This window comes from Dipodomys spectabilis, unplaced genomic scaffold (genome assembly GCF_019054845.1).
Source record: "Dipodomys spectabilis isolate Male_0828 unplaced genomic scaffold, ASM1905484v1 ptg000233l, whole genome shotgun sequence".
Taxonomy (NCBI): Eukaryota; Metazoa; Chordata; class Mammalia; order Rodentia; family Heteromyidae; genus Dipodomys; species Dipodomys spectabilis.
Genome location: NW_024870910.1, coordinates 5,156,499 through 5,181,490, shown reverse-complemented (window position 1 = coordinate 5,181,490; position 24,992 = coordinate 5,156,499). Strand labels below are relative to the sequence as shown.

At 51.8% G+C, this 24,992-nt stretch overlaps 1 protein-coding gene across 2 annotated transcripts in view; it reads left to right on the top strand.

Annotated features, from left to right (window-relative positions):
• Slco3a1 (solute carrier organic anion transporter family member 3A1) overlaps window positions 1–24,992 on the top strand; it is a 124,770-nt gene that overhangs the window by 22,660 nt on the left and 77,118 nt on the right. For both annotated transcript variants that reach the window (XM_042698576.1, XM_042698575.1), the window contains exon 2: window positions 13,264–13,729. In XM_042698576.1, the coding sequence (XP_042554510.1) occupies window positions 13,264–13,729 (466 nt within the window). The remainder of the gene's footprint in view (window positions 1–13,263; window positions 13,730–24,992) is intronic.

The following is a 24,992-nucleotide window of genomic DNA, read 5'->3' as shown; positions in this document are numbered from 1 at the left end:
GGTCTCGCTGACTTTTGCCCCAGGTGATCTGGAGCTACCATTCTCCTGTCTCTGCTTCCCAAGAAACTGGGACTGCAGACCTGCACAGCTGCACCAGACGTGGGCAAGCTGAGCTCCTGGCAGTTAGTTCAGCCTCCGTCTCGGATACTGAGTCTCAGCAGCCGGGGAGGGGGGGGGGGAGGGCCTGGTGGGTTCCCCTGACCCTTCATCTCTCTGAGCCTCTCTTTCTGTATCTCTAAACTGAAGTTAGCAACGCCGGGCCGGGCTGCCCTTGGTGCTATGGCAGAGCGAAGGCAGAGCTGGCTGCCTGGCAGTCAGGAGCTGGAAGGAAGTCCGTATTTCCGGTTGGGGACAGTGGAGGGGGGGAGGGCAAAGGTCTGTGGGGTGGGGCTGATCCGGGACTGAGGCACGCTGCTGGAGCGCTGCTCTCTCCTGCTCATCCCCGATCCTGTGCTTCTTGGCTCCGGAAATGGACTGGGTTCGTTCACCCTGCTCTCCATTCCCTGACTGTCACAGTCTGACCTTCAGGTGATCACCAGAGCTCTCAGTGTGACTTAGGAGGCAGATGGTGTGGACTCCAGTCCCCGCTCCTCTTCAGACCTTGGGCACAGGGCACCTCTGTTCCTCCACATGCAAAGCAGAGACAGCACTTATCTAGACTGATGAGTCTTTATGCAGCTCCCCCCATAATAACTGCTCAATAAAAAGCACTTGTATTCATGGAAGCCACAACCGGCACTCCAACTCTGTACAGCTAAAGAGGACACAGATGGACCTTTTTGTGTCTTGTTTGTTTGTTTTTGCTGTTCCTGGGGTTTGAACTCAGTGGCCTGGGCACTGTCCTTGAGCCTCTTTGTGCTCAAGGCTAGCACTCTACCACTTGAGCCACAACGCCACTTCCTGCTTTTTCCATATAGTAGTTTTTATCGGAGATAAGAGTCTCACAGACTTTCCTTCCCCAGGCTGGCTTTGAACCGCCATCCCCAGGTCTCAGCCTCCTGAGTAGCTAGGATGATAGGCGTGAGCCACCGGGACCTGACTACAGATGATCCTTTGCACCCAGAAGATTATTTTTTTTCTTTCCCTAGAGACCCATGTCCCACAGATAAACATAAGCTCTAAATTGTCACCAGAAGAAAACTGGCGGGGGGGAGGGGGGGGGGGAGGGGGAGGGAGGGGGGGGGTTGGGAGGGGGCCTTCTGGAACCTGGGGTGCTCTCACCATACTTTATGGGCCCCACAGAGCCTGGTACGCCCCTGCTGTCAGTGCCCAAGGAAGCTGATTGCAGCTCCTCAACTCCCAGGGTCTCTGGTCCTGAGCTCCTGCTGCCTGCCTTATATCCTAGAGCCCGCCTGGCTATGAGCTCACGCAGTTAGCCTGAGACCCAAGGCCTGCAGAAGCACAGTGCTGGCTGGCTCGGGTGCACTTACGGTACTGGTGTGGAGACCCTCCCTGCAAAGCCTGCTGCGTGCCCAGGACCACAAAGAGCATGATAGTTGCACCCAGAAGCTGCCCTTTCCCACATGTGTAATGGCCATGCGCTGAGGGGGTTCTCCTGTGAGGAAAAAGTCACCTGCCTTAGTAGTCCCAGTTCTTGGGACAGAGAGGTAGAGGACGGCAAGTTCCAGACCAGCCTGGGTGACAAAATCAGACCCTGTCTCAAGCAAAACAAAAGGACGGAATGAAACAAGGCGGGTCTTACTTTGTGCCTACATACATGGATGTATACGTATATTTGTGTGTTATTGGTGCAATGTATGTATATGTGTATATATGTATATATATAATTTATACATTGGCCACTTGCCCAGACCATGAAGGTAAAAGTCTCTGGGTGTTTGTTCTTTCTCCTTAGGTTGTTTGCACGATTTCCTTTTGCATCATTTTGCAATGGTTGCTACCCTCTGACATCTAGTTTCTAAATGAAATGCTGTTCACCCCAAGCGACTTCCTGTTCCATTCAGAATAACTTACTTGAAGGGAAATATCGCCCCAAATCGCCCAGTCCAGGAAGTTTTGTCCCCAGTCTCTTTCTTGCTAGAAATGAAACACGGGACCCAGCTGGACACCCCCCCCCCCACACACACACATCCAACCCTGGGGAATTGTCCCTCCAAAGGCAGGTAACTGTAAAGGAATGCAGGGATCTTTGTCCTCCGAGGAATTTCTGGGTGGTGCTTGTTTATCAGCACTGCTGCATTCCCCTGCCAGGAACTCTCATTCTAGTGGCTTCCAGGTGTGGAGAGCTATGGCCTCCACCAGGCCCCGGTCCTGACCAACTGTGCCACGGAACTAAGTCCCCTGTGAGCCCTCATCTCCTCAGATACAAAAATGGCTGTAGCGGTGTGTGCGTGTGTGTTTGTGAGGTAATAATAGGTCTTCGTTGTGTAGCTAATACACAAGTGAAGTGGGTCCCTGGCTCCGTCCCGATGGGTATAAGAGATCCAGTCTCCAGAGGCTGGAGCTTGTGCTGTGCTAGGATGCTTGGCATCCCTGCCCGCCTCTTTCCCGTGTCTCCTGGGGACAGATTTCCTGGGCAATTATTTCCCCGCCTGTGGCAGCGCGTGGGACCATCGGCTTCCAATCCAATCACTAGAGCTGTATTTGAGGAAAAGGAATTCACATGTTAAAGAGGAGCCTGGAGCGTATCAGCCTGTATCTACCTGAGGCTATCAGCACAACCCTTGCCTTCCTGACACGGGTGGGCGGGCAGAAATGAGACTCCATCCTGGGGAAATGTTAACCCTTTCAGCTGAAGGAAGTTGGGCTCCGAATCCCCGCCTCTTGGGTGGGGGGTGGGTCTTCGTGAGCCAGGACTTGGTAGAGCATTTATCAGGAAGTTTAGTCCACAGCTATGACTGCCCAGGGAAACTGTGAACCCAGCTGTCTGGACATGAGCCGACTCACCTGCAGAGCAGGGGCTCCGTCAACCAAATTGATCACCCAGAGCCCGGACAGAAGGTGCAACAGAGGCTAGATCCCTATGGAAGCGTTCATGTCAATGCAAATCACATTTGATTACCAGGAGAACATTCCGGTGGCTTGTCATCTGCTTGCTCAGCCAACGTCATTGATTCATGACGCTTCAAGGATTTCTAATAACCTGCTTTGTTGTTGTTGCTTCTTGTTCTTTTCCTCCTCTTCCTCCTCTTCAATTTCTCTCTCTCTCTATTCTTTCTCTTTTTTTTGGTCTGTCGTGGGGCTTGAACTCTGGGCCTGGGCGCTGTCCCTCAGCTCTTCAGCTCAAGGCTAGCGCTCTACCATTTCAGCCACAGCGCCACTTCCAGTTTTCTGGTGAGACAGGAGTCTCACGGACTTTCCTGCCCGGGCTGGCTTTGGAGCCATGATCCTCAGCTCTCAGCCTCCTGAGTAGCTAGGATGACAGGCGTGAGCCACCGGCGTCCGGCTCTCTCTCTCTGTTCTTGTTTAAGTAGTTGTACAAGGGGTTTCAGTTCAACATGACAGTTTGGGAGTACAGTGTCTCTTGATCAGTGTCACCCCTCTCTCTCCCAATTCAAATGACAGGAAGTATTGAAGCTAGTTTCCTGACTTCCTCCAGTCTAAACATTCAAGGTTATGGCCCTGTGTAGCCAGCTCCGTTTTTCTTCTGTCTCATCTTTCCAGTTCGCAAGGGCAGTGGGTATTTATCATTACAGATTATTAAGTTACCATGTGGGGGTTTTGCATTTTTATTGCGTTCCTTGTTTCTAACAAACGCAAATCCTCCCTTCAGAGTCCATATAGACTTATTTTTCTAAGTCAATAAACACGGGGGTGTGGGGAGGGGGAGGAAGAATTGTCTCCACCCCAGTCAGAGTGGCCCAGTGTCAGCTGAAGCACTTACAGACGCTCAGCCTGCTCCTGGCTTTTGTTCCTAGGAGGAAGACTCGAGTTTTCCAGTGCCCAGTGTTTGTTTTTCTCTCTGGTTGGCTTCCATTTATGGAATGAGGGCAGACTCCAGAGATAAGTGGCTAAGAGGAAAATTCCAACTAGACAACATCAAGCAGAAACAACAGGCTTGTTGAAGCCCTTGATGAAATACTGTCATTTCATAAGAGGGCTTGGGGCGTCATGCTTCTGGCCTAAGAATTAACGCCCTATCGGCCGGTTCTTTTCCTGATCCCTGTGACAGAGCTCCCAAAACTTCTATGTGCCAACAAAATGGAAGATTTCTGGTCCACTCCCAGTTGCTTCCCTGCGGGATGGCTGCAGGCGGGAAGGTCGGGAGGAGACGGTCTTTATCTGGAGGGGTGCTCTGCCCAGTGAGACTGGAGGAGGCCTTACGTAAGTTGTTAATCATCGGAGCGTGTCCTATCTTGTAAGAAAATAGCCATAATCGTGCTTGCACCGTCTCTCTCTGACACCAGCCAGGAGTCTGCTGAGATGTATCACAGGGTCAGAAGACAGACTGTCCTGGTTCAAATCCAGCTGTGTGATCTTAGAGAAGACAACGTAACTTAGCTCTGGCCTTTTCGTCTCCTCTGGGAAATGGAAACAGAAACGGCATCCTGAGTGGCTGGGACTGGTGAAAATTCACAAGGGATGACAGATTCCTGCCACTCTGTCTGTCCTTGTTTACTTATTTATTCATTTTTTAATTTCCTGCTTTTTAAGCAAGGCAGAAATCAACGGGACGTTGAAAGTTGCAGGGAGGATTGTATCCTGGTGTTGCGCGTTGGTTGGAGGCTCCCGGCGTCTGGCTGCCCCTCCACGCCCAAGGTGGCACGGATGGTCTGTAAACACTGTGCCAGGTGTTCTGCCCACCGAAACAATGCCGCCAGTGTCTTCCCCGCAGAGTCACCCTGCCTGGCCGCCCGCCGCCCGGAGGATCTTGTTTGTTCCCATGCGTGAGGCCGAGCTGGCCCCAGAAGCCCCGGCTTTGTGGCAGGACATTCAGATAGATGTCCAGGGCCCATAACCTTCTCACCGTACCGGGTCTGCCTTGTACCCAGGAAGTTTGTCTACCATGTCTGGACAGAGAGACAGAATTCAGGATGTGGCTGAAGGGAGAATGCACGCCTCACCTCTGCCTCCCTGAGCACCCGGGATGGGCAGTGGTTGCACTGTGGGGAATGGTCACTGGAGGGAGGGAGGGAGAAGGCAGGTTACCTGTGCCCCACTCATGTGTCCTAAGATGTCATGGCTGGCCGTGGGAGACTTGTTCAGAAAATAACAGCGTTAGCAGGAGTGGGGATGGTTCACTCCCAGATTCATGGCTACTTGAGAGGCTGAGAATGAGAAGTTCCTGGTTCAAGGCTAGATAGGCCAGAGAAGTTCATAAAACCTTAACTCTGAGCCAGGCCCGGTGGCCTGTGCCTCCCCTCCTCAGCCTCCCAGGAGACTCAGGTTGGGAGAATTACAGCACGAGGCCAGTCCAGGCAGAAATGTCTGAGACTCCATTTCCACAGAGTGAATCTGGGTGTCCTAGTGCATGCCCATCATCCCTGCTACGAGAAGAAGCCCCAAAAGAGATGGGTCTTTCTCCAAGCCTACACCTGAACAAGAAGCCAGCCTTTATCTATAAACTATCTAGTGAAAGAGGTCGGAGTCCTGGCACAGTCGGGAGAGCACCAGCTGGTGAGCGAAAGCGTTGGGTACCGAGTTCAAGTCCCAATCTTGGACAAAAAGGAAAAAAGTGAAAGGCAAGTTGGAGGCACGGCTCTGTAGGTGCCCAGGAGAGCGGTTGGTGGATTCCATTGGTTCGAGCTGCCTAGAAGTTTCTAGAAAGCAAAGTGTGTGGCCGTTATCCTGCAGACTTGTGATCACGGGGCCATCACGTGGGCTCAGAAGCCGGTAATTCAGAACAAGGGCAGTTGAAGATTCTTCGGAGGTCCCCGGGGTTGTGGGATGGGCAGGCTGAAGCCGGGGAGGGGGGTGGGGGAGACACTGAGCTGGAGCAGGGAAAGCCTGACTCTGGACAGGGAATGGTGTATCCTGTGGCTGAGTTCCCGGCGGTGCTGATGTGGGGAAGGTGTCTCTTTCCACGCTGCTGATTTTGTAAGCTCCAAGTCAGAAGGAGCCGGGGTGACCCAGTTCACGTTCAAGGGCGCAGGCTCTCCCGCAGCACGTAGCTGGGGCCCCATCCATCACCCCACCAGGCTCCCTGCCCAACGCCTGAGCCCCGTACCCACACAGCCGAGCGCCACCTCACCCATCCCACGCCACTCTGCAGCCATTTCCATGCCCAAGTCTCAAATCCCTTGTTCTGCACAGCCCAGGGGAGACACACGCCGGGGTTCTCACAGCTGTCTTCCCAGAAAGTGCATTTCCTTTGACGTTTGCAGATATTGCTACCACCTCCCCCGGCCCGCCCGCCCGCCCACCCGCCCGTGCAGCCTCCCCCCCCCCCCCCCCCCCCGTGTTCGTCTCTTGGCTTGGCAGCTTCTGAGAGACACAGACATCTCATGTCTATCGTCATCGCTCTCCTCCCAGGCCTGGCTCCCATCCCTCTGCCCCCACCTCGGAGGCCATCAGAGTCCAGTGTGGAGGGCCCGATGGTGCCCTCGTTTGTAAATGACGATCGGATGTTTAGATGGAGACAAGAGGCTTCTCCTTCACCTAAGTGTGAAGGCCCCGGTGTTCTCCCCAATCCACCGGTGAGGTGAGGTCCATGAGCGTTCCACTGGAACCATTCACATTTGGCAAGGAGGGGGCAACTGTGTGTGGGGGGAGAATCTAGATGCTCCTTGGGGTGACAATGGAAAGGTCACAGGACACCTGTGGTTGTACTCCGCCATCTTATACACCCACCTGCTAGAAATAATGCCCGGAAGGAGCCCAGGTGGGGTAGAGCAGAGGCTAGGCGAGCTTTCCTGGCTCATCTCCTCTCCATCCCCGGTCAGCTCTGATGGGCTTCCTCATGCACTGCCTGACCAGACACACAGATGTGTGCTCAAGCCAGGTCTCAGGTGGCACCGTCCAGTCCTCTTCTAGGTCTGCACTCGGTGGGTGCTAATCAAGTTAGAAACACAGGCCGCCGCCATGACAGTTGGTTCTCAAACGTCCATCCCTGCAGAAGCCTCGTCGAAGCCCTCGTTTCCAACAGTCCCTGCCCCAGCCTCTCATTAGGCAACCTGCCTGCCTTCTTCACAGACCCGTGCCTTTTCTGGATGCTTCCTATAAGTGGGGGAGTCACACAAGCTATCTCTTGGTAATTGCGTCTCATTCTGGAAGTTCATCCATGTGTCTACATGCCTGGTCTGTGTCAGGTCATTGCTGAATACCGTCCCTTGGCATTGGAGTTCAGTGGATAATGGACTCACAAGGTTCCATGGGCTTTAGAGTTATGGGTCGGTCACCATTTGTTTCTCCATTGCTGGTGAGGGACACGCAGGTGCGTTCCAGTTTGGGGTTATTAGGAGAGTGCTGCTGCTGTTTGATGTTTTGGTGTGAAAGTGTGCTTTGGGTGGGTCCTGTGGTCAGTTTATGTTGAACTTTTTATTTTTTATTTTTTTATAAACGTACTTTTTTTTATTGTGAAAATACTGTACAGACGGGTTACAATTACATGGGCAAGGTAATGAGTACATTTCTTATCAAGCATTGTAGCCTCCTCCTTTGTTTCCCCTTCCCATCCCTTCGTATCTTCCCCCCAGCCCCCCCCACCAAAGTTGTAAAGTTCGTTTTTCGACATAACGACTTGTACATCTCATTGTTGCAATGGGTCCTCCTGTATCCCTGTTTTAACTATTTGTTTTTTCCCTTCCCCTCCACATATACCAACATCATATATAGTGAAAGCAGGGGTTATACCATGGGGGAGGGACATACAAAGCATATGTTGAATTTTCTAAGAACATGATCAACGGTTTTCCAATGTGACTGTGAGTATTTATCTGTTTCGGTTTTGGTTTTGGTCATGGGGCTTGAACTCAGGGCCTGAGCACTGTCTCTGAGCTTTTTCACTTAAGGCGAGCACTCTACCACTTGGAGCCACAGTACCCCTTTCAGTTTTCTGGTTGTTCACTGGAGATAAGAGTCTCACAGACTTTCCTGCCTGGGCTGGCTTCAAACCACAGTCCTCACATCTCAGCCTCCTAAATAGCTAGGATGACAGGTGTGAGCTACCAGTGCTCAGTGGTATTTTATCTCTCACACTCTCATTTATGCTGTCTGTTTCTTAGTGGCTGGGTAGTGGTATCTCACTGTGACTTTTATTTGCATTTCCCTAAGACTAATGATGCTAAGAAGCTATTCAAATACTTAGACATTTGTGTGTCTCCTTTGGTAAAATAGCTATTCAAATTAGTTGCCCCTTTAAAAAAAAAGAACCGACATGAAGTGTTTATCATTTTCTTATTGAGTTGAAAGACTGGTAGGTAAAGTTTTTGTTCATCTTTGTCCTTACCAAATTTCTATCGAGTTGTTTTTCTCAGTTATCGATGGGATGTTGATCTTACCCGTTAGTTGGGGCCGAGTTGTCTGTTTCTTCCTTCATTTTGCCAGTCTTTGCTTTCTGTGTTTTGGAGCTGGGTCATTAGGTGGATGTGGCTTAGTGTACACCTGCCGTTCTGTGATTGACTTCATGCCTTAGGTCTCCTGTCCCTCCACTCATTTCTTCTTTTGGACCCTCCTCTTCCCTGTTTTGTGTTAAATGTTTTTTGGTGTTTCATTCTTTGTTTCCTTCTGCCTTAAATTAATAGTGACTACAGGTTGGGTTTGGGTCTTAAGTTCTCAAAAATCAACTTCAGATCAGGACTGGCTGAATGTCTATAGATACAGAAACTCTCTCTCCAGCTCCGCGTCCTGCTCTCCTTTGTATATTCCGTCTGCACATGCAATGGTTACAGTGTGTATGCAATCACATACCTTTAAAAAAAGCTAAAAAGGGGGGGAGAAACCCTAACGTTTATACGGCCTTCGTAGAGACAGATGAGTCCCTGTCAGTGCTGAAGGGATTCTTTTGTAGGCTTTTGCAGGAAGGGCTGATGGTGAGCGCTTTGTCTTTCTTTTCTACCGCCATCATCCCCTGGCCTTCATTTTCAAATGATGGTTTTGTTGTTGGATATATATGGCTTGGTTGATTGGGAGGGCTCGGGTTGGTGGATGGGTGCATGTTTCTACCCATTCCTGGCCCACATCGCTTCTCATAAAATGTCTGCTGTCACTCTTCTTGAGGATTCCTGGTTCTGGCTATGTAGAATTACGCTGCTGACCTGTGGGGGGAAGGAGGGGGTTCAGAACTTGTTCCTGATCTTCAGTCTGTTGCATGCTTTTAGTTGATTTCCAGCATCTTTTTTTTTTTTTAACAGTTGCTTTTGGACGATTTGCTCCAGTCCTATCATGATTTCTTGAAAGGGGGATTTGCCGGGCTTTTCCTACTGTGCCACGGCACCATGTCTTCCTTTCACCACCTCCTGGAAAGGAGAACTTGTATGACGGTTTAACAGTGTGGACTAAGCCTGGTGCCAGTGGCTTACGTCTGTCATCCCAGCTACTCAGGAGGCTGAGATCCGAGGATCACAGTTCAAAGCCAGCCCAGGCAGGAATGTGTATGAGACTATCTCCAATGAACCATCAGAAAACTGGAAGTGGAGCTGTGGCTCAAGTGGTAGAGCGCTCACCTTGAGCTGAAGAGCTGAGGGATGGCGCCCAGACCCAGGGTGGACTTTGGCTCCGAATTTCTGGATTTGAATCCTATCCCTGCCGTTGGCTGGCTGCAAGATCTTGGGCAAATAAGTAGACTTTGAACAAATGATTTAAAACCTCTAGGCCTCTGCTGCCTCGTGGGTAGCTTGGATCGTGACAAGCATCTCTCCCTAAGGTCGGGGTTCTGAAGGTGAAAGTGGGCTAAAGTGGGCAGGAAACATGAACCGTAAATGCTGAATTCACAGCGCTTTCTGCTGACTCCACCAGGGCAGAGGCCATATCTTCTCAAACATCAGAACCCCTGCCTCCCATCCGTGACCCGGCACCTGTGCACACAGACAGTTTGTCCTCTTCCCCCCCCTGCTCATCTTTGCTAAGTGACCTTGACCTTCAGGAGGATGCTGGCAGCAGTCAGAGGGCCTGTGGGTACAGGGAGAAGACGTGGGGGCTCCAGCAGCAGGTGGTGATGGTGGTGCCTGGGTCGAGGAGAAAGGCCATTAACGTCCCCCTGTTTCCGGCTCTCCCAGCAACTGCCTACAAGGCCACAGGCCACCCACAGGCCACATTGGGTAGAGAGCAGATCTGCACAGTTGCATTTTCGAGCCGTTAATGAACACAGTCACGGCTCTCTCAGGTATTCCCTGGCAGCCAAATCCTCCACTTCCCCAGAGCATGCCTGTCTCACATGCTGAGGGAGGGAGAGAGAGGGCCGTTGGATGGAACGTTGGCTCCTTGGAAGGCTGGGGAATGAGAAAGATCTGGGCCAGTGTAGCAAAATACAAATAGAGGCAGGTGCACACGAGAGGCCAGCTGGGCAGAGTAAGTGTGGATCACGGCAGTGGTGAGTGAGAAGAAAGTCTTCAGTGACCAGGACAGACAGGGTAGGAGAGGTATCTGTGCCAAGGAGAGGCAGCCCTTTGCCCGCACAGCCATTCCCCCTTCTTCCGCTAGGGCTTCTCTCCTCCAGCTAACACAGGAAGGGGCTCCATCATCGCGTTCGCTACCCATGTCATTTCTTCTTTGTTCAGTGACAGAAAATATTTTTGTTGTTGTTGTTGTTGGTGGTGGTGGTGGTGGTCATGGGGCTTGAACTTGGGACCTCGGCGCTGTCCCTGGGCTCTTCTTGCTCAAGGCGAGTGCTGTACCATGTGAGCTGCGGCACATCATTCTGTTTTCTGGTGGTTCACTGGAGATAAGAGTCTCACGGGCTTTTCCGTCCCGGCTGGCTTTGAACCATGATCTTCAGATCTCAGCCTCCTGAGTCGCTAGGATGACAGGTGTGAGCCACTAGCACAGGCAGCCTTTTGGTCTTTATGTGGGCATGTGTTGGTATAGCTTGATCTTGTGCATCCAAGAAATGGTAAAACCTGGCTGTTTTACTTTGGAGGGAGCGTCTGCCGTTCTCCTACCCAGGGCAGGCAGTGCTGGATGGAAAATCAGGGGATTTTTCTGTCACTTACACACAATGTGCTTCTTCACTCCTGACCGGTGTTCCTTCCAGCACACCTCAGGGAACAGGCTAGGCCGACAGCAGCACTTGGGCAGTGATGGCTGGCTGGCTGACGGTCTTGTACTTGCCCCACAGTGTGTCTCTGGTGCGGCTGAGGGCATTTTGTACCTGAGATATATGGAAATAATAATGGCAGGCCAGCTGGCCAGGTGAGAGCCACATGCCGGTGTGTACAGGCCGAGGAAGCAGCTCGTGGTGTGTGTGTGTGTGTGTGTGTGTGTGTGTGTGTGTGTGGCTGTTTCCCTTCACAGTTTTGACACCAAAATTAGACTTCTGTATGCTTCTGGCAGCTTTTTTGTATTTTTTTTTAATGCTGCATTACGGAGTGTTGCTCGTTCTGACCTGTTTATCTTTACACCTGCATGGACAAGCCTCAGTGATCATATTGTTCTCTTGGCAGCTTGTGTGCTAAGTTCAGCGTCCAAAAGAGGGGTGCAGCGTGCTCTGGTGTTCAGGATTAATTCGTTCTTGAGGAATTGATAGATCATGATTTGGGAACCCAGCTCCATACAGGAAATTTGTAAGCAGCTTGCTCCTGTGAAATTACGCATAGAATTTGAAGGTCAAGGGGGTAAAAAAAAATTAACATCTTAACCCCATGACTCCAGCATGGCCATCGAGTTAAGAGGTAGAGGTATGAGGTTCTTAATAAGAAAGTAGAAAGGGAAACACAGTTCAACCTGGATTTCAGGGGACCTTGGGGGGGGGGGATAAAGAAAGTTACCGTAATAAGCAGAGTTTTGATTTAAAGTATCATCTCAACCTTAAGCTGACACTCTTGAAAGTAGACGTACTTTTTTTTTTTTTTCCATGAGGGATACTTTGGTTTTCTTTAAAAAAAAGTTTCCAGGGTCAGCAATTGATGTCACACACACACACACACACACACACGCACACACACGCACACACACGCACACACACGCACACACGCACACACGCATGCGCCTAGTGTACACCTGGCCCCTCTACCACAGCAGAGGGCGAGCTGGAGTTCTGAGCCCTCCATGCGGTTTCCTCATTCTGCCACCTGTAGTTTTCCTACCAGGGGGCTCCTCAAAATCTGCCCTCCACTCACCTCGCAGCCAGACCGCTCCGGTGGGAACCTCACTCGGCTTGAGGTCTGCTCCAGCTGTCCCCCCTCGGCCTGAGCTGCTCTTCCCTGCGGGATGAGAGTCAGCCTCCCCTGCCGCTCTTCCAGGACAGGGACAAGTGTCTCGCTGTTATAGGCCCCCCGGGGAACCTGCAGATGAGAGAGGGGAGTGGCGTCATCTCGGAAGTGGCAGCTTCTCTAGGAAGCCTGCAGTAGCACCTCTTCCCTGTCCCTGTCCCTGAGGCAGCTGTGTGGAGGTTGAATCCCCAGGCAGGGCTTCACCTGACTTCCTGCCGGGTGACTCACCCGCCTCTCCCTCCTTTCTCATTGTTGTCTTGGGTTTTGCAGGGCAAACAGCAGCTGCTCAGTACATATTTGTTAGATAGAAAGCAGACAAGAATACGGAGGTGGGGGAGGTGGGGAAAATATTCCACTGTTGGGGGGTAGGGGGAGTGAGGGAGGGTCCTTGGCAGGTCTCTGATGTGTGTGCTTACCTGGTGTAGAAATTTCCAGAAGGAGGCGGAGCTTGAGACCATCTTCTCTTAGCACCGTCACCCACTTTGCAGCTTGGGTTTTGGCTGGATCTTCATTATTTTTCTCAGGTAGATTCTAAGTGGTCACAGCCTTGATCCAGACAGCCTGTACTTTGGGGGAGTTAGGACCTTGTATGGGATTTTGTGGAGTAAAGGCGTATGGGGGCGGGGGTAGGGGTAAGATGGAAGCACTTGGAATTGTGAACCAGGGTGCCAGGCTTATTTATTGAGATGTGTGTGCTGGGGTGTGGGGTCTCCTTAACTTTTTGCCTGGGCTGTCCTTGAACCAACCATCCATCCATCTATTTCCTGAGTAGCTGGGATCACAGGTGTATGCCACCATGCCCAGCGGTTTTTGACAACATATACATTAATTGTTATCCTTGTTGAGTAGTGGTATGAGGGGTTCAACACCCTCCTGTCAGTACAGGGGGCTCGGTGCTTCTCGGTGTCCTGGGTAAGGGGAGGGAGGGCTGGAGGGAGCAGTCTCGGGGTACGCCCCTCAGTGCTGGGGGCCTTGACTTTCTCTCTCCACCCCTCAGGTGAGCGTGCTGACCACCCTGGAGCGTAGGTTCAACCTGCAGAGCGCGGACGTGGGCGTGATCGCCAGCAGCTTCGAGATTGGGAACCTGGCGCTGATCCTGTTCGTGAGCTACTTCGGGGCGCGGGGTCACCGGCCGCGCCTCATCGGCTGCGGCGGCATCGTGATGGCACTGGGCGCCCTGCTGTCGGCGCTGCCCGAGTTCCTCACCCACCAGTACAAGTACGAGGCGGGAGAGCTGCGCTGGGGCGCCGAGGGCCGCGACGTGTGTGCCCCCAACGCCTCCAGGGGACCCCCCGGGCCCGCCCCGGACCTCATCTGCCGCAACCGGACGGCCACCAACATGATGTACCTGCTGCTCATCGGGGCGCAGGTGCTGCTGGGCATCGGTGCTACCCCTGTGCAGCCCCTGGGCGTGTCCTACATCGACGACCACGTGCGCAGGAAGGACTCCTCGCTCTACATAGGTACGGGGAGCCTGGCGGGGAGGGGAGGGGAGCCTGGGCTGGGGCCGTGTGCAATTAGCACATGCCCAGGTGCCAAGGGGAAAAGCATCTGGAGGATTCCAGGAAACACTGCCACACATCTGCACTGGGTGTGGGGGTGTGGTGGGCCCAGGGGGCAAATAAGATTGCCCCCTCGGAAAAAAAAAAAATCTCCCCAGTGTGTTCTCCTGGTGGTCAAAACTTAAAGCTCACTGCGCTCCGGTCCGAACGGCCCTTAGGAAATGAAGTCTGTGTGCAGGTGTACAATAGTACCCTGGCACCCTTGCCCTCTGTGATACGTTATACTGGGAAGATAAGCGCGTCAGGTTGCTGTGTGTGGACTCTATGGCTGGCCTTCCTCTGGTGAGGGCCGGCCCACCCGGCATTTGCAGCATGGATGTGGTAATGATGCTTCTGCTCCCTGTCGCTGTTGGGTTGCTCTAATGCTGAGCACTGAGCCCTGAAATAAAAAAGTCACCCACCGCTGGGGAAGGTCTGTACCTCCCTTAAAAAGAGTGCCTTGAGGTAGAAGTTAATTATAACACACAGGTTTAAGTTTAAATAGGATTTGAATCACAAGTGACATGAGTTTTCTGCACCATGTTGGAGCAGGAATAGCAAAGAGCTGGTCTTGCTCTTGTCTTCCTGTGGAGTTGATTGCTTTTTGCTTTTCTTTTTCTGCCAGGATTGAGGCTTGAACTCAGGGCCTGGGTGTGCTGTTTTTCTGTGCAAGGCTGGAACTCTTACTGCTTACGCTACAGCTCCACCTCCAGCTTTCTGTGGTTCATTGGAGATAAGAGCCTTACAGACTTTCCTACTGGAGCTGATGCTCAGATCTCAGCCTCGTGAGGAGTAGCTAGGATTACAGGTGTGAGCCGCTGGTGCTGGGTTTGATGCTGGGCTTAGAGTTGACTTCTTTGCTGTCGATGTTGTTTCAGCTCTCTGTGACAGTAGGCCATGGGTGACAAGATGAAGAGAATGTGGATCTTCATCTCACTGTACCCCACCTATGGACCAAAGGCAAAAATGCCCGGTCCCTCCCCCTAAAAGTTAGGGGCTCCTATTGTGTCTCAGGGTGACTGATGGAGTTAAGGTGATCATTTGCCTTTGTTGCTGTTAAAACGTCAATGAGAGTCAAGACCGTGTGAGTGTGTCACAGACCAGGCCATGGGCTATGGCCTACCACGGAAAACAGTCTTGCATGTGCAGCCAGACACTTGGCCTGTGGCGCTGAGAGATGTCCCCTAGACCTGTGGCAGGCTGATAAATCAGAGCTCAGGGAAGGAACTGAGGGCTGAATCGCTGACCTCTTGTCTTGTCTCTGATACTAGAATCAAATCAAAAGGAAACCTCTCTCCACAATGGAGGCTATGTCACCAGGGCTTGGGGAAGACTTCCGTTGGCAGTCTTCTTCTAGAAGATTCCCTGATGAATTGGGCTGTGGTGTTTTCCCGATCAGGTGGAGCTTGGTTTGTGTGTGCAAAGCCTCACCCGTCCGAGGCCCGGCAGCTCCTGAATTCTCTCTGATCTTCTTGAATTCCAAGTTCTACCTGCGCAGCTCTGGTCTTGATGTAGTCCTGCACACGGCCGTCCTGAGTCCCTCCATAATCGTTTTGGAGAACAGAGCAATCCTTCCGCACAGATTGGCCTCTCTAGGTGGCTTGTTAATTCTATGACTGGTTAGAATTCTCCTGGAAAACATTTTTGTTTTGTTTTGTTTTTCCTAAAAAGACCATAGCATGTACAGAGAAAACTGGGCTCCTGCATTTCTGACAGGGCTAAGAAAGCCAGGGGTGATGGAGTGAACGTTTGGGCCTCATTGGACGCCAATTCCGGAAGCCACTTAACTTGGCTTTGGGAAGTACTTGGGGACTTAGGCTGGGATGGAGGGTGAGCGCTAGGGCAGGGAGTGAGGCACCACCACCACCATTACCACTACCACCCATTCCAGCTCCTTCAAAATTGGGTCCCCAGGCTGCTGCGTGAGGCTGAATGAGCAGTGGAAAGAGGGCGGATCGCAGGCTTGTTGTCCGCATGTGACCTTTGCTGTGTTGGCCGGCGGGGAGAAGAATTGGCCATGCAGGCCTTTCAGAGGCAAGCTGGGAGTTCCTGGGAGGCGGCTCTTTCTTTGTGGCCCAGTCCCGGGCACGCTCCTGGATTGCCCATGGCGGGGGGGCTCTCTGGTTGCCCCCAGTGTGAAGAGGGAACTCATTGACAAGTGACAACACTGGCTGAACGGGGACCGGGCCGTGCTGGCAGGCGGCTCAGCACCGCGCTGGGAGAGCTCGGCCTCCCGGGGTGGCCGGATAATGACCCTGGGTGGCGCGTGGCACTTTTGTTCCCAGAGGGACAGAATGAACCCAGTGGTGGCAGAATCCATTGGGTCCCCTGCTGAGGTCCAAGAATTGGCTGTTTGGGAGTCCGGTCACGTCTCCAGCCCTCGTGTTGTGACTTCGCATCAGGCCCTGTTTTCTTAGTTGTCTTTCGTTTGTCCAAGTGCAAACTACAACTTCCTCTTCCCTCCCCCTCCCCTTCCCAAAGTCTGAGTGTGGGTGTTGGGGGGGGGGGGCAGATACTGTCATAGACTTACTTTACTGCATTCTTTCAATAGCCACATCCCTTGGTTCTGGCCTTTTTCTTTTTGTTGTTGTTGTTTTTTGAAAGAAGAGGTGGCAACGATGTTTCAAATAATGTCATTCCTTGTCAAAAAGTATTATACATTTATTATTGACAATTTTACTTTATTTACTTTATTTATTTATTTATTTTTGGTCTGTCTTGGGGCCTGGGTACTGTCCCTGAGCTCTTTCACTCAAAGCTAGTGCTCTACCCACTTTGAGTCACAGAGCCACTTCTGGTTTTCTGGTGGGTCATTAGAGATAAGAGTCTCACGGACTTTCCTCTTCCAGCCCTCACCCCAAATGCCTTCAAACCGAGATCCTCAGCTGTCAGCCTCCTGAGTAGTTAGGATGACAGGTGTACAGGATTACAGTAGTTAGGATCCCTGGTGCCCAGCTGAGGAGAACGTCTTGGTGAGGTTGCTAGCCCGGGAGTTAGACATCTGGCAGTGCACTTGATTACCTGGTGCACAGGACAATTGCTCCAAGCTGAGTGGCAGATGCATTATCCACAGACGTGTCGCGTTTACTTTGTCATTTATACTGAAGCCTGGAGCAGCCCTTCGTGTTCCAGATAATGATGAAAGAAAAAAAAAAAAAAGAATGATTCTCACATTTCAGCCATCAAGTGTTCGTTTCCAAACAAAGGTCGTAAGAAAAGCAGTCAAGCAACCAAAGAGAACCACATTTCTCTTCAGATCCCTGGGAGCAAAAAGTGCTTTGGCTACTGATGAGTTTTTTTAAAAATATGTTATTACTTGAACTTGACGTTGGGTAAAATGTTGTTGTTAACACTCCAAAGAGTTGACGGGTATGGAGCAATTGCATGGTGACAGTAGTCCTTTGGGAAACAGAAAATGAAAAGGCCGTTCCTCCTGAGAGCCAGCAGAGCTCATTAAATTCCTGCACTGTCAGTGATGTTAAAGACGCCGGAGGGCCAAGCTCCAGGCCCTGATCCCGGCTGCCAGGTGCGTGCCAGGTCGGTGTGGTCCCAGTGTGAGCGGGCACCACCCTGGGAACCTTGCCCTTGGCTCCCATTGGGCTTTTCCACGTTGCCTGGGCTCGTAGCTGCTCCCATCCCCCGGCAGCTGCTCATCACTCACGTCCTGTGGTTCACAGAGTCCATGCAGGGCTCCCTGTCTGTGACCTTGGCCGCTTCACCTTGAGCCCTGGAGCCCAGTACTTTCAAGAGTTGAATCCTCAGCCCTCTCATAGACCCTGGTGTATCACATGAGTTGCCAGTGGAGTTCATTGTCAGTGAAATGAGGCTGGGCTTCCTCTTATACATCCCTAAGCATTAAGCGGTGGATACATGACCCTTAAGCATTGAATGTTGGGTCCATGACCCCTAAGTCCTGAGTCATTTGTCCTTGGTCCCTGAGCATGGAGCAGTGTGATGTCAGTATTATGTACATGGTCCCTAAGCACTGGATAGTAGTGTGTGTATTTGTGTGTGTGTGTGTGTGTATATATATATATGTATATATATACACACATATACATACATACCTACACACACATACATACTCCAGTCCTGGGGCTTGAACTCAGGGCCTGGGCACTGTCCCTAAGCTTCTTCTGCTCAAGACTAGCACTCTACCACTTGAGCCACAACACCACTTCTGGCTTTTTCTGTTTATGTGGCACTGAGGAATCAAACCCAGGCCTTCATGTGTGCTAGGCAAGCACTCTACCACTAGACCACATTCCCCACCCTGTAGATAACTGAATTTTTTGGTGTAATTTTGAATTAAAGTTGTTTTTTTGTCGGTCGTGGGACTTGAACTCAGGATCTGGGGAGCTGTCCCTGAGTTTCTTTGTGTGCAAGGTTAGTACTCTACCAATTGAGCCACAGCTCCGCTTCCAAACCTGTATTTTTAAAAGTTTTCACCTTTTCAGGTTAAGTATCCTTTATCTGAAGTGCTCAGAGCTAAAGTATCTCAGATTTCAGTCTTTCAAATATTTGAAATATATTTGCAATGAGCATTACTAATCTGGAAAAAGAAATCCAAAACCTAGAACATTCCAAAACCTACAACTTTTTGAGCAACAACATGATGCTTAAAAAGTTGGCTCACACCTGTAATCCTAGCCACTCAGGAGGCTGAAATCTGAGAATCACGGTTCAAAGGCAGCCCGTGCAGGAAAGTCCGTGAGATTCTTATCTCCAGTTAACCACCAGAAAACCAGAAGTGACGCTGTGGCTCAAGTGGCAGAACTCTTGCCTTGAGCTGAAGGAAGAGCTCAGGGACAGCGCCCAAGCCCAGAGTTCAAGCCCCACAACTGACCAAAAAAAAAAAATTCTGATTTTGAAGCTTGCCAAACTTTGCCTTTCAGACTAAGGATCTCCAGCCTATCACCAATGCTAGAGTCCCTTGTAGATAATTGTATCATATTTAGTCACTCTAGACAGGCTGGGATTTTCTGGCTGAACTTTTTAGGTGATAAATGGTCCACATTTGCTCGAAACTTCCAGAGCTCTGGTTGGTTCCAAGAGATTCAGTGTGAACTGAAAACCAGTCAGCTGGTATGGCCCTGACTCTTTCCAGAAGATCATGAATGAGGCTCGAGGGTGGGGTACAGACAGCTGTGCGTGGGCTCTGTGAAGGGAAGGCAGTCCTCAGAGCAAAGCAAAGCAGACTGGGAGCTTCAGGCAACCCATGGTCCATGCTCCATCCTGGCTGATTCATGGCTCACTGGGATGCTCACTGGAAATCTCTCTATCAAGTAGACAGAAGGACCAGCTGAATGCGGTCTCCCAACCCTTTGTGGACCAACACCAGTAGCATGCACTTTGGATTATTTTTCCCCCAATGTGACTGGCCAACTTTACAGACCGCCTTGCCCGCCAGTCACAAAGAAATGAAACAAAAACCAAATGCCACTGCCAGAATCTGGCGTTTTCTGCTGTGACTTGGAATCACGAGGCACTGGGTTAACAGGGAAGGGGGCTGGGCGCTGCACAAGCCCAGGACTTCCCCTGGCAGGAATCAGGGGACACTTGCTCCTGATAGACCCCTTCCATGCTATTCGAGCTGACCCTCCCCCCCACCCCGTCCATTACATTATAAAACCAGGAATCTCTGAAAGGAAAAGAAATAAAACCATTCCCTCCCCCGCTTCCCTCCCAGCTAAAGATGACCACGTGAAGGATAAATCATGTTTGCAATCCCCTTGGGTGAATATTAAAATGTAGGCACCAAAACCATTTGGGATGGCCTGAGATGGATGGACACAGGCTTATGGTACACAGCACTGCTGCCGTACAGCTGACTTGGGTGAAGATGCGTACGAAGGAGTTTCTTTCCCGAAGAACAAGGGCTCATCTTCAACACCACCCCCTTCCCGCACCTGACTACTGAATGCAGACTCATTTTCCTTTCAACTGCCACCCAGCTGTTCTTAAATAAAGAAGCTTGCGAGACAGTCCCCCACCCCACCCCCCATGTTGGTTTGTTTCTGGATGGTTCGCTTTTCCGAGAATAGTGCTGATTTTATCTTCCTGGTGTTCATTTCACCTCCGAGGAGCATTCTGTGACAGTAGGTGGAGGGCAGGGTTTGGAGGTTGTGTGGAGGAATTTGACTTGCTCTTCTTAGCGCTGAGCTTTGAGGTTAATACCCTTCCTCTTTGTTGGTTAAGGCAGTTCTTTTCCAGAATGGCCTGTAGGGTTAAAACGTAAGAGTCCATGTTGTGGGTGTTTGGCTTTTGTCTGTCCCACGCCTCCTTCCTCCCTGGGTGAACATCTTCTCCCAAACGAGGTAGTTTCTATAGGCTGTACAAATGGTCATATGATCCAGGCATGACCAATCATTTCACAGAGAAGGGATCAGGTCTACAATGATTGGCCTAAGGAATAGACCAATCAGAGCCCACCACAGTCTTAATTCCCATTACAGAGTCTGTGGTCCTGGCTGTAAGCAGGGGACGGGGCTAGAAACCGTAGACAAGGAAAAGGGGATGGGTAGGAGGGTTCTCTGGATCCGGCTGTGCCTGACACTGGCATCCAGCACTGAAAAGCCTAGCACTCAACCATCCTTTCTGAGATTTGTAGTTGACAGGATTCTGCCTCATGCGTTTCAAGGCCCGGTGGTGTAGAGACTGGGTTAGATTGCTTTCTACTTGGGATTCCACCAAACGCCTTGGGAGAAAAATAAAGCCGAATCAAAAAGGCTGTGATCAAAGTGCTGGCCCTTCCCGAATACCAAGATCTTCACCACGGTGCTGGGAAGGACCCCTGACCCCACGCATAAATCAGAAAGGGTTGGGTGGGCATTTCTGGCTTAGCTCTTCATTTGGTTATTCTACCTTCACTGAAGTTGCAGACCAGGAACTCAGGGGGCAAAGGGGATGGCCCCACCCCTTTTCCACACCCTCGAAAACCAAGGGAAGTACTTGCAGGTGACTCATGGGTCGGCTCTGAGCAGGAGAGACAGTGCTGGGAAGCAAATGGCATGGGTGGGCCGCGAGCCCCGAGCGCACACAGCTTAGCCTGTGACTGTGAGTGAGCAAGGCTGAACTCTGTAGTGAGCTCATCTCACTCCCTCTGACGGCCATTGGGAGAAGCAGCTAAACTATAGGTCCCTTCGGTCTAGGCTTATTGAACCTCCATGCAGACGTCATGTGAGAGCGTCCAAGGCAGAGGCGGGTAACAGACACGCAGAAAACTTCAGCATGGTCTTGCGAGTGAGATTCCAGGAATCTCCCTGGAGAATAGGGGGTTAACAACACTTCTCAAAGCTGAGGGTCCTAGCCAGTGCTCAGAAGGAGTTGGGGTCCCGGGGAGAGGGGTGGATGAATGAGGAGATGTTCCTAGACTGCTTTGTCAAATGGCAACTTCACTGTACAACTACTTAAAGATAATTATGGCAACTTCACTGTACAGCTACTTAAAGATAATTTTTAAATTCTCTTTTTTTAAAAAAAAGAGTACTGAGATAGGCTTTGGGTAGCCATGGGTGGGAGGATGGTATATGCCCTTCTAAAATTGGTGTTCAACCCTTGTCCCTCCAAAGACAGATTAACAGGCAAACAAGAACAAAAAAAAAAAACTGACAACAAAGAAAAAGACCCTCCTTTCCATTTTCTGGAGTTCATTCTGATAAATATAATTGTATATAATCAGAAGCATATTGCGCCTTTGTGTTCCTCTCTTAAGAGTATCCACCTTTGGTCTCACCATTTGGGAATGCCTGGAGTCCTATATAATTGATCGTGTCCCCACCCCCCACCCCCCACCCTTTTATTTTTCTTTTGGTGGTACTGAGCTCAGACCCGCATGCTTGCTTGGCAGGCAGTCATGTGCCAAGCCCTGTCTCCGGCCCTTTTTGGTGCAAATTCTCTCCCCCCAGCCTTCTTTTGCCTCTGTAATCTTTTAGATCGGTTCTTGCCTAGAGACAGCTGAACTGCTATCCGCCTGTTTTTTTCAATCCCCCTCCCCCCCTCAGTCACAGTTGGAATAACAGGAGTACTACCACTCCCAGCTTCTTCTATTGAGATGGGAGTCTGGACCTGCCATCCCCCTGTGGTCAGCCTCACAACTAGCTAGGATTCCAGGCACAAGCCACAGGCGCTCGGTACATTGACTCCTCTTGACCGGGGCAACATGGAGCGCAAAGGAGGATGAATCACTTTCCCAGCAAGGAACGGCCTGGGATCCAGGCCCAGGAGCTATTATGGATGATTGTAACCTACTGTCTGCCGGCACACCAGACCTCCAACTGTCATCAAAACGCAGCGTGTGGAACGTGGGGAGGGGAGAAGGAAAGGCTGGGCCGATGCGTCCATGGACACTTGTAGATGTGGACTCGGAGGAAGACGGACCAGGTGTGCTGAGGAATATTTCACACACGCGTGTGTGCGAGTACTGACTCGGTCCCGCATAAGGACACGCACCATCCTCCAAGTAAGGGAAGAGAAATGGCCGTCGGCGTCGGACGTTGCAAATTTAATGGGGGGGAGGGCGGGAACAGGGTTCAGCTTCCCGTCAATCATGTGGGGGGACGTGCTGCCCTGTTCCCTGGTGTAGGACCCCCTTGGACCCTGAGTTACCAGCTTCAATGCCTTCCTCCCCGCCCAGCCCTCCATCTCTGTCCTTGGAGACTCCGCCACTGGCCAGTTTGGGAGGCTGATTTATTGGAAGGCAGCGCAGTGGACAGGAAATCAACCTTTAAAATTTATGGCCTTTTGTTGTTGTTTTTCCCTCATTAACATGCCACTCAATGGCCGTGCGATGTAGGGCTTGTTAAGCGGCTAGATGGGAAATTAATTCCACCAGTTCCACGGGTGACTGGGAGGCGAAACAACTCCTGGGCAGGACTTCCCTGGCCTGGGAGAGAAGGTCATGGAGTCCTGGACGAGGCTAAAGCTCATGCAGGGGAGCGGGTGTGAGGTATAAATGGCCAGGGCCGGGCTGGGAAGCATGGAGGCCCTGCAGAGTCGTGTTGGTGGCCCTGGTCTCTGGTGAAGGAGCGCCTGGCCATTTATCCCTCACCCCTACCCCTCTGAATGAGCTTAGCCCCATCCAGGACTCCATGACCTTCTCTCCCAGGCCAGAGAAGTCCTGCCCAGGCTGCTAGGAAAAGAGCTTGCACGGGGCAGCCAGTCCCATGGGTAGCACTTAGGTGTCCTGCAGGAATGGTCAAGGCAAGGCTGGCAGTAAGGAATCACAGCCAGAACTCGGTGCCATTGGGTGGGGATGGCCGGCTTGGAGAAGGTTCTTGGACTTTCATTCCTCGGGGCTCACCCTCATGGTAATTATTGAAGACCCCTATAGATGTTAAGATACTCAGGGTTACTCGAGTGGCTGTCTAGTGGGCAAATTAATTGATACTGGGCGAATTAATTGATACTGTGAAGGACAGTGCCATCACCGGCCAATGCGATTGTAGTGGCACCAGGGAGAGACTGGAAATGACGGGCAAAATCCTTGTGCTTGTGTTACGGCTGCATATCAATAGTATGCCCTTCTGTTACTCCTTGCTCAGGGTGCTGGGCACCCTGGAGTCTCCCCCAGTTCAAACCCCCTTGGGTTTCAAGTCCTATGGGTCTCTCCACGACTAACTTGTCCCCAGCCCCTGGAGACAAGCTTCTCAGGAGAAGCCACCGGCCCACAGCTGTCCGGCCCACAACTGTCCAGCCCGGGGCAGGTGGCAGGGATGTGGGGATGCAGGCCCAGTGTGGCCTGCAGAGGCCGCTGTGGCCGGTGCCCCGTAGAGCGGGTGAGCGGGAGAAGAAAGACAGACATCTATCTCCCCTTCTTCCTTCTCTCTCACAGGAGTATGACGTCTGCGGCTGGTCTGGACCCTGAGTCCCCTCGCAGAACTGTTGCCCCCTCTTCCCCCCCCCCCCCCGCCACGTGGGCCTTGGGTGTGGCTTTTCCTCTCCCAGCCTACAGGTCCTGGTGTGTGCCAGGCCTAGCCAGTCTCCCCTCGTCCTGCCTTGGGCCATGTTGCTCCCTCTACCTTCGGCCTGGTCGTACTTCATATCCCGTCCCCAGCCCGTGTCTTCCGTCCCCATTCCTGCCCTGCTCCCCGTCCACAGTGGCAAGATGGCGGCCCACTGTCCTTCTCCCCGGGTCTCTACCTCAGTGCTGCTGTGGGGTAGGGTTAGCTGTCATCTCCATCTTACCTCCATCTTGAGAGGATAAAGGCCACCCAGCTGCAGTGTGTGTGTGTGTGTGTGTGTGTGTGTGTGTGTGTGTGTGTGTGTGTGTGTGTGTGTGTGTGTGTGTGTGTGTGTGTAGTGCTGTGGGGTAGGGTTAGCTGTCATCTCCATCTTACCTCCATCTTGAGAGGATAAAGGCCACCCAGCTGCAGTGTGTGTGTGTGTGTGTGTGTGTGTGTGTGTGTGTGTGTGTGTGTGTGTGTGTGTGTGTGTGTGTGTGTGTAGTAGGGTTGGGGTGAACTCAAGCAATCTGACTGGTCCAGAATCTTCCTTTCCCTCCAGCTCTGGGCCCCATGGCTTTTCTGACTTTCCTGCTGATGGCGGCTGCTTTCTGAGCTCGGCTGAAGTCCAGGTCGCCTCCTGGCGGCCCAGCGGCGCCCCAGACCCTTGTGTGCGTTGGGGTGCAGATGCGTGCTGGGGCTGGATGGCAGATGTGTGTGGCGGTCTCCCCCGCAGCCCCAGCCAGGCTCTGCACATCTTTGCTCCAGCTTGGCAGCAGTCTGGGTTGGCAGACTAATTCCGAAGTGAAGTAAGCAGGATTTCTCCCCCTCAAAGGCCAGCAGTTGGTAGGAGAAGAGAAGAAAGCCGCATGGGCTAAATGGTTCCCCGGGCAGCGGGGAGATAGGCTCTGGTATGGAGGGAGTGTAAACCTGGTCTAACAGGCTGTGTTGAACAGGCAGCAACTTAAAGAGCCATTCTACCTCCCCAGAGAAGGCCAGACCTACCCTCCCCGCCCCCTTCTCCCAGGGAGGAAACACCCTGAAGCTTCACCCCGTACCCCTTGAGCATTTGACGGGTAGATGGTGGGGTCCTCTGGCCCGTCAGCTTTGCTGACCCTCATTGCCTAAGCTCCCAGGGTGTGCGAGATCCGGACCCAGACTTCCTGATGTCTGCCCGGTACCTGTAAAGTCTCCCCTGTGCAGCCTGAGAGATCTCTAGAAGTAGCAGAATAAATCCAGTCTGA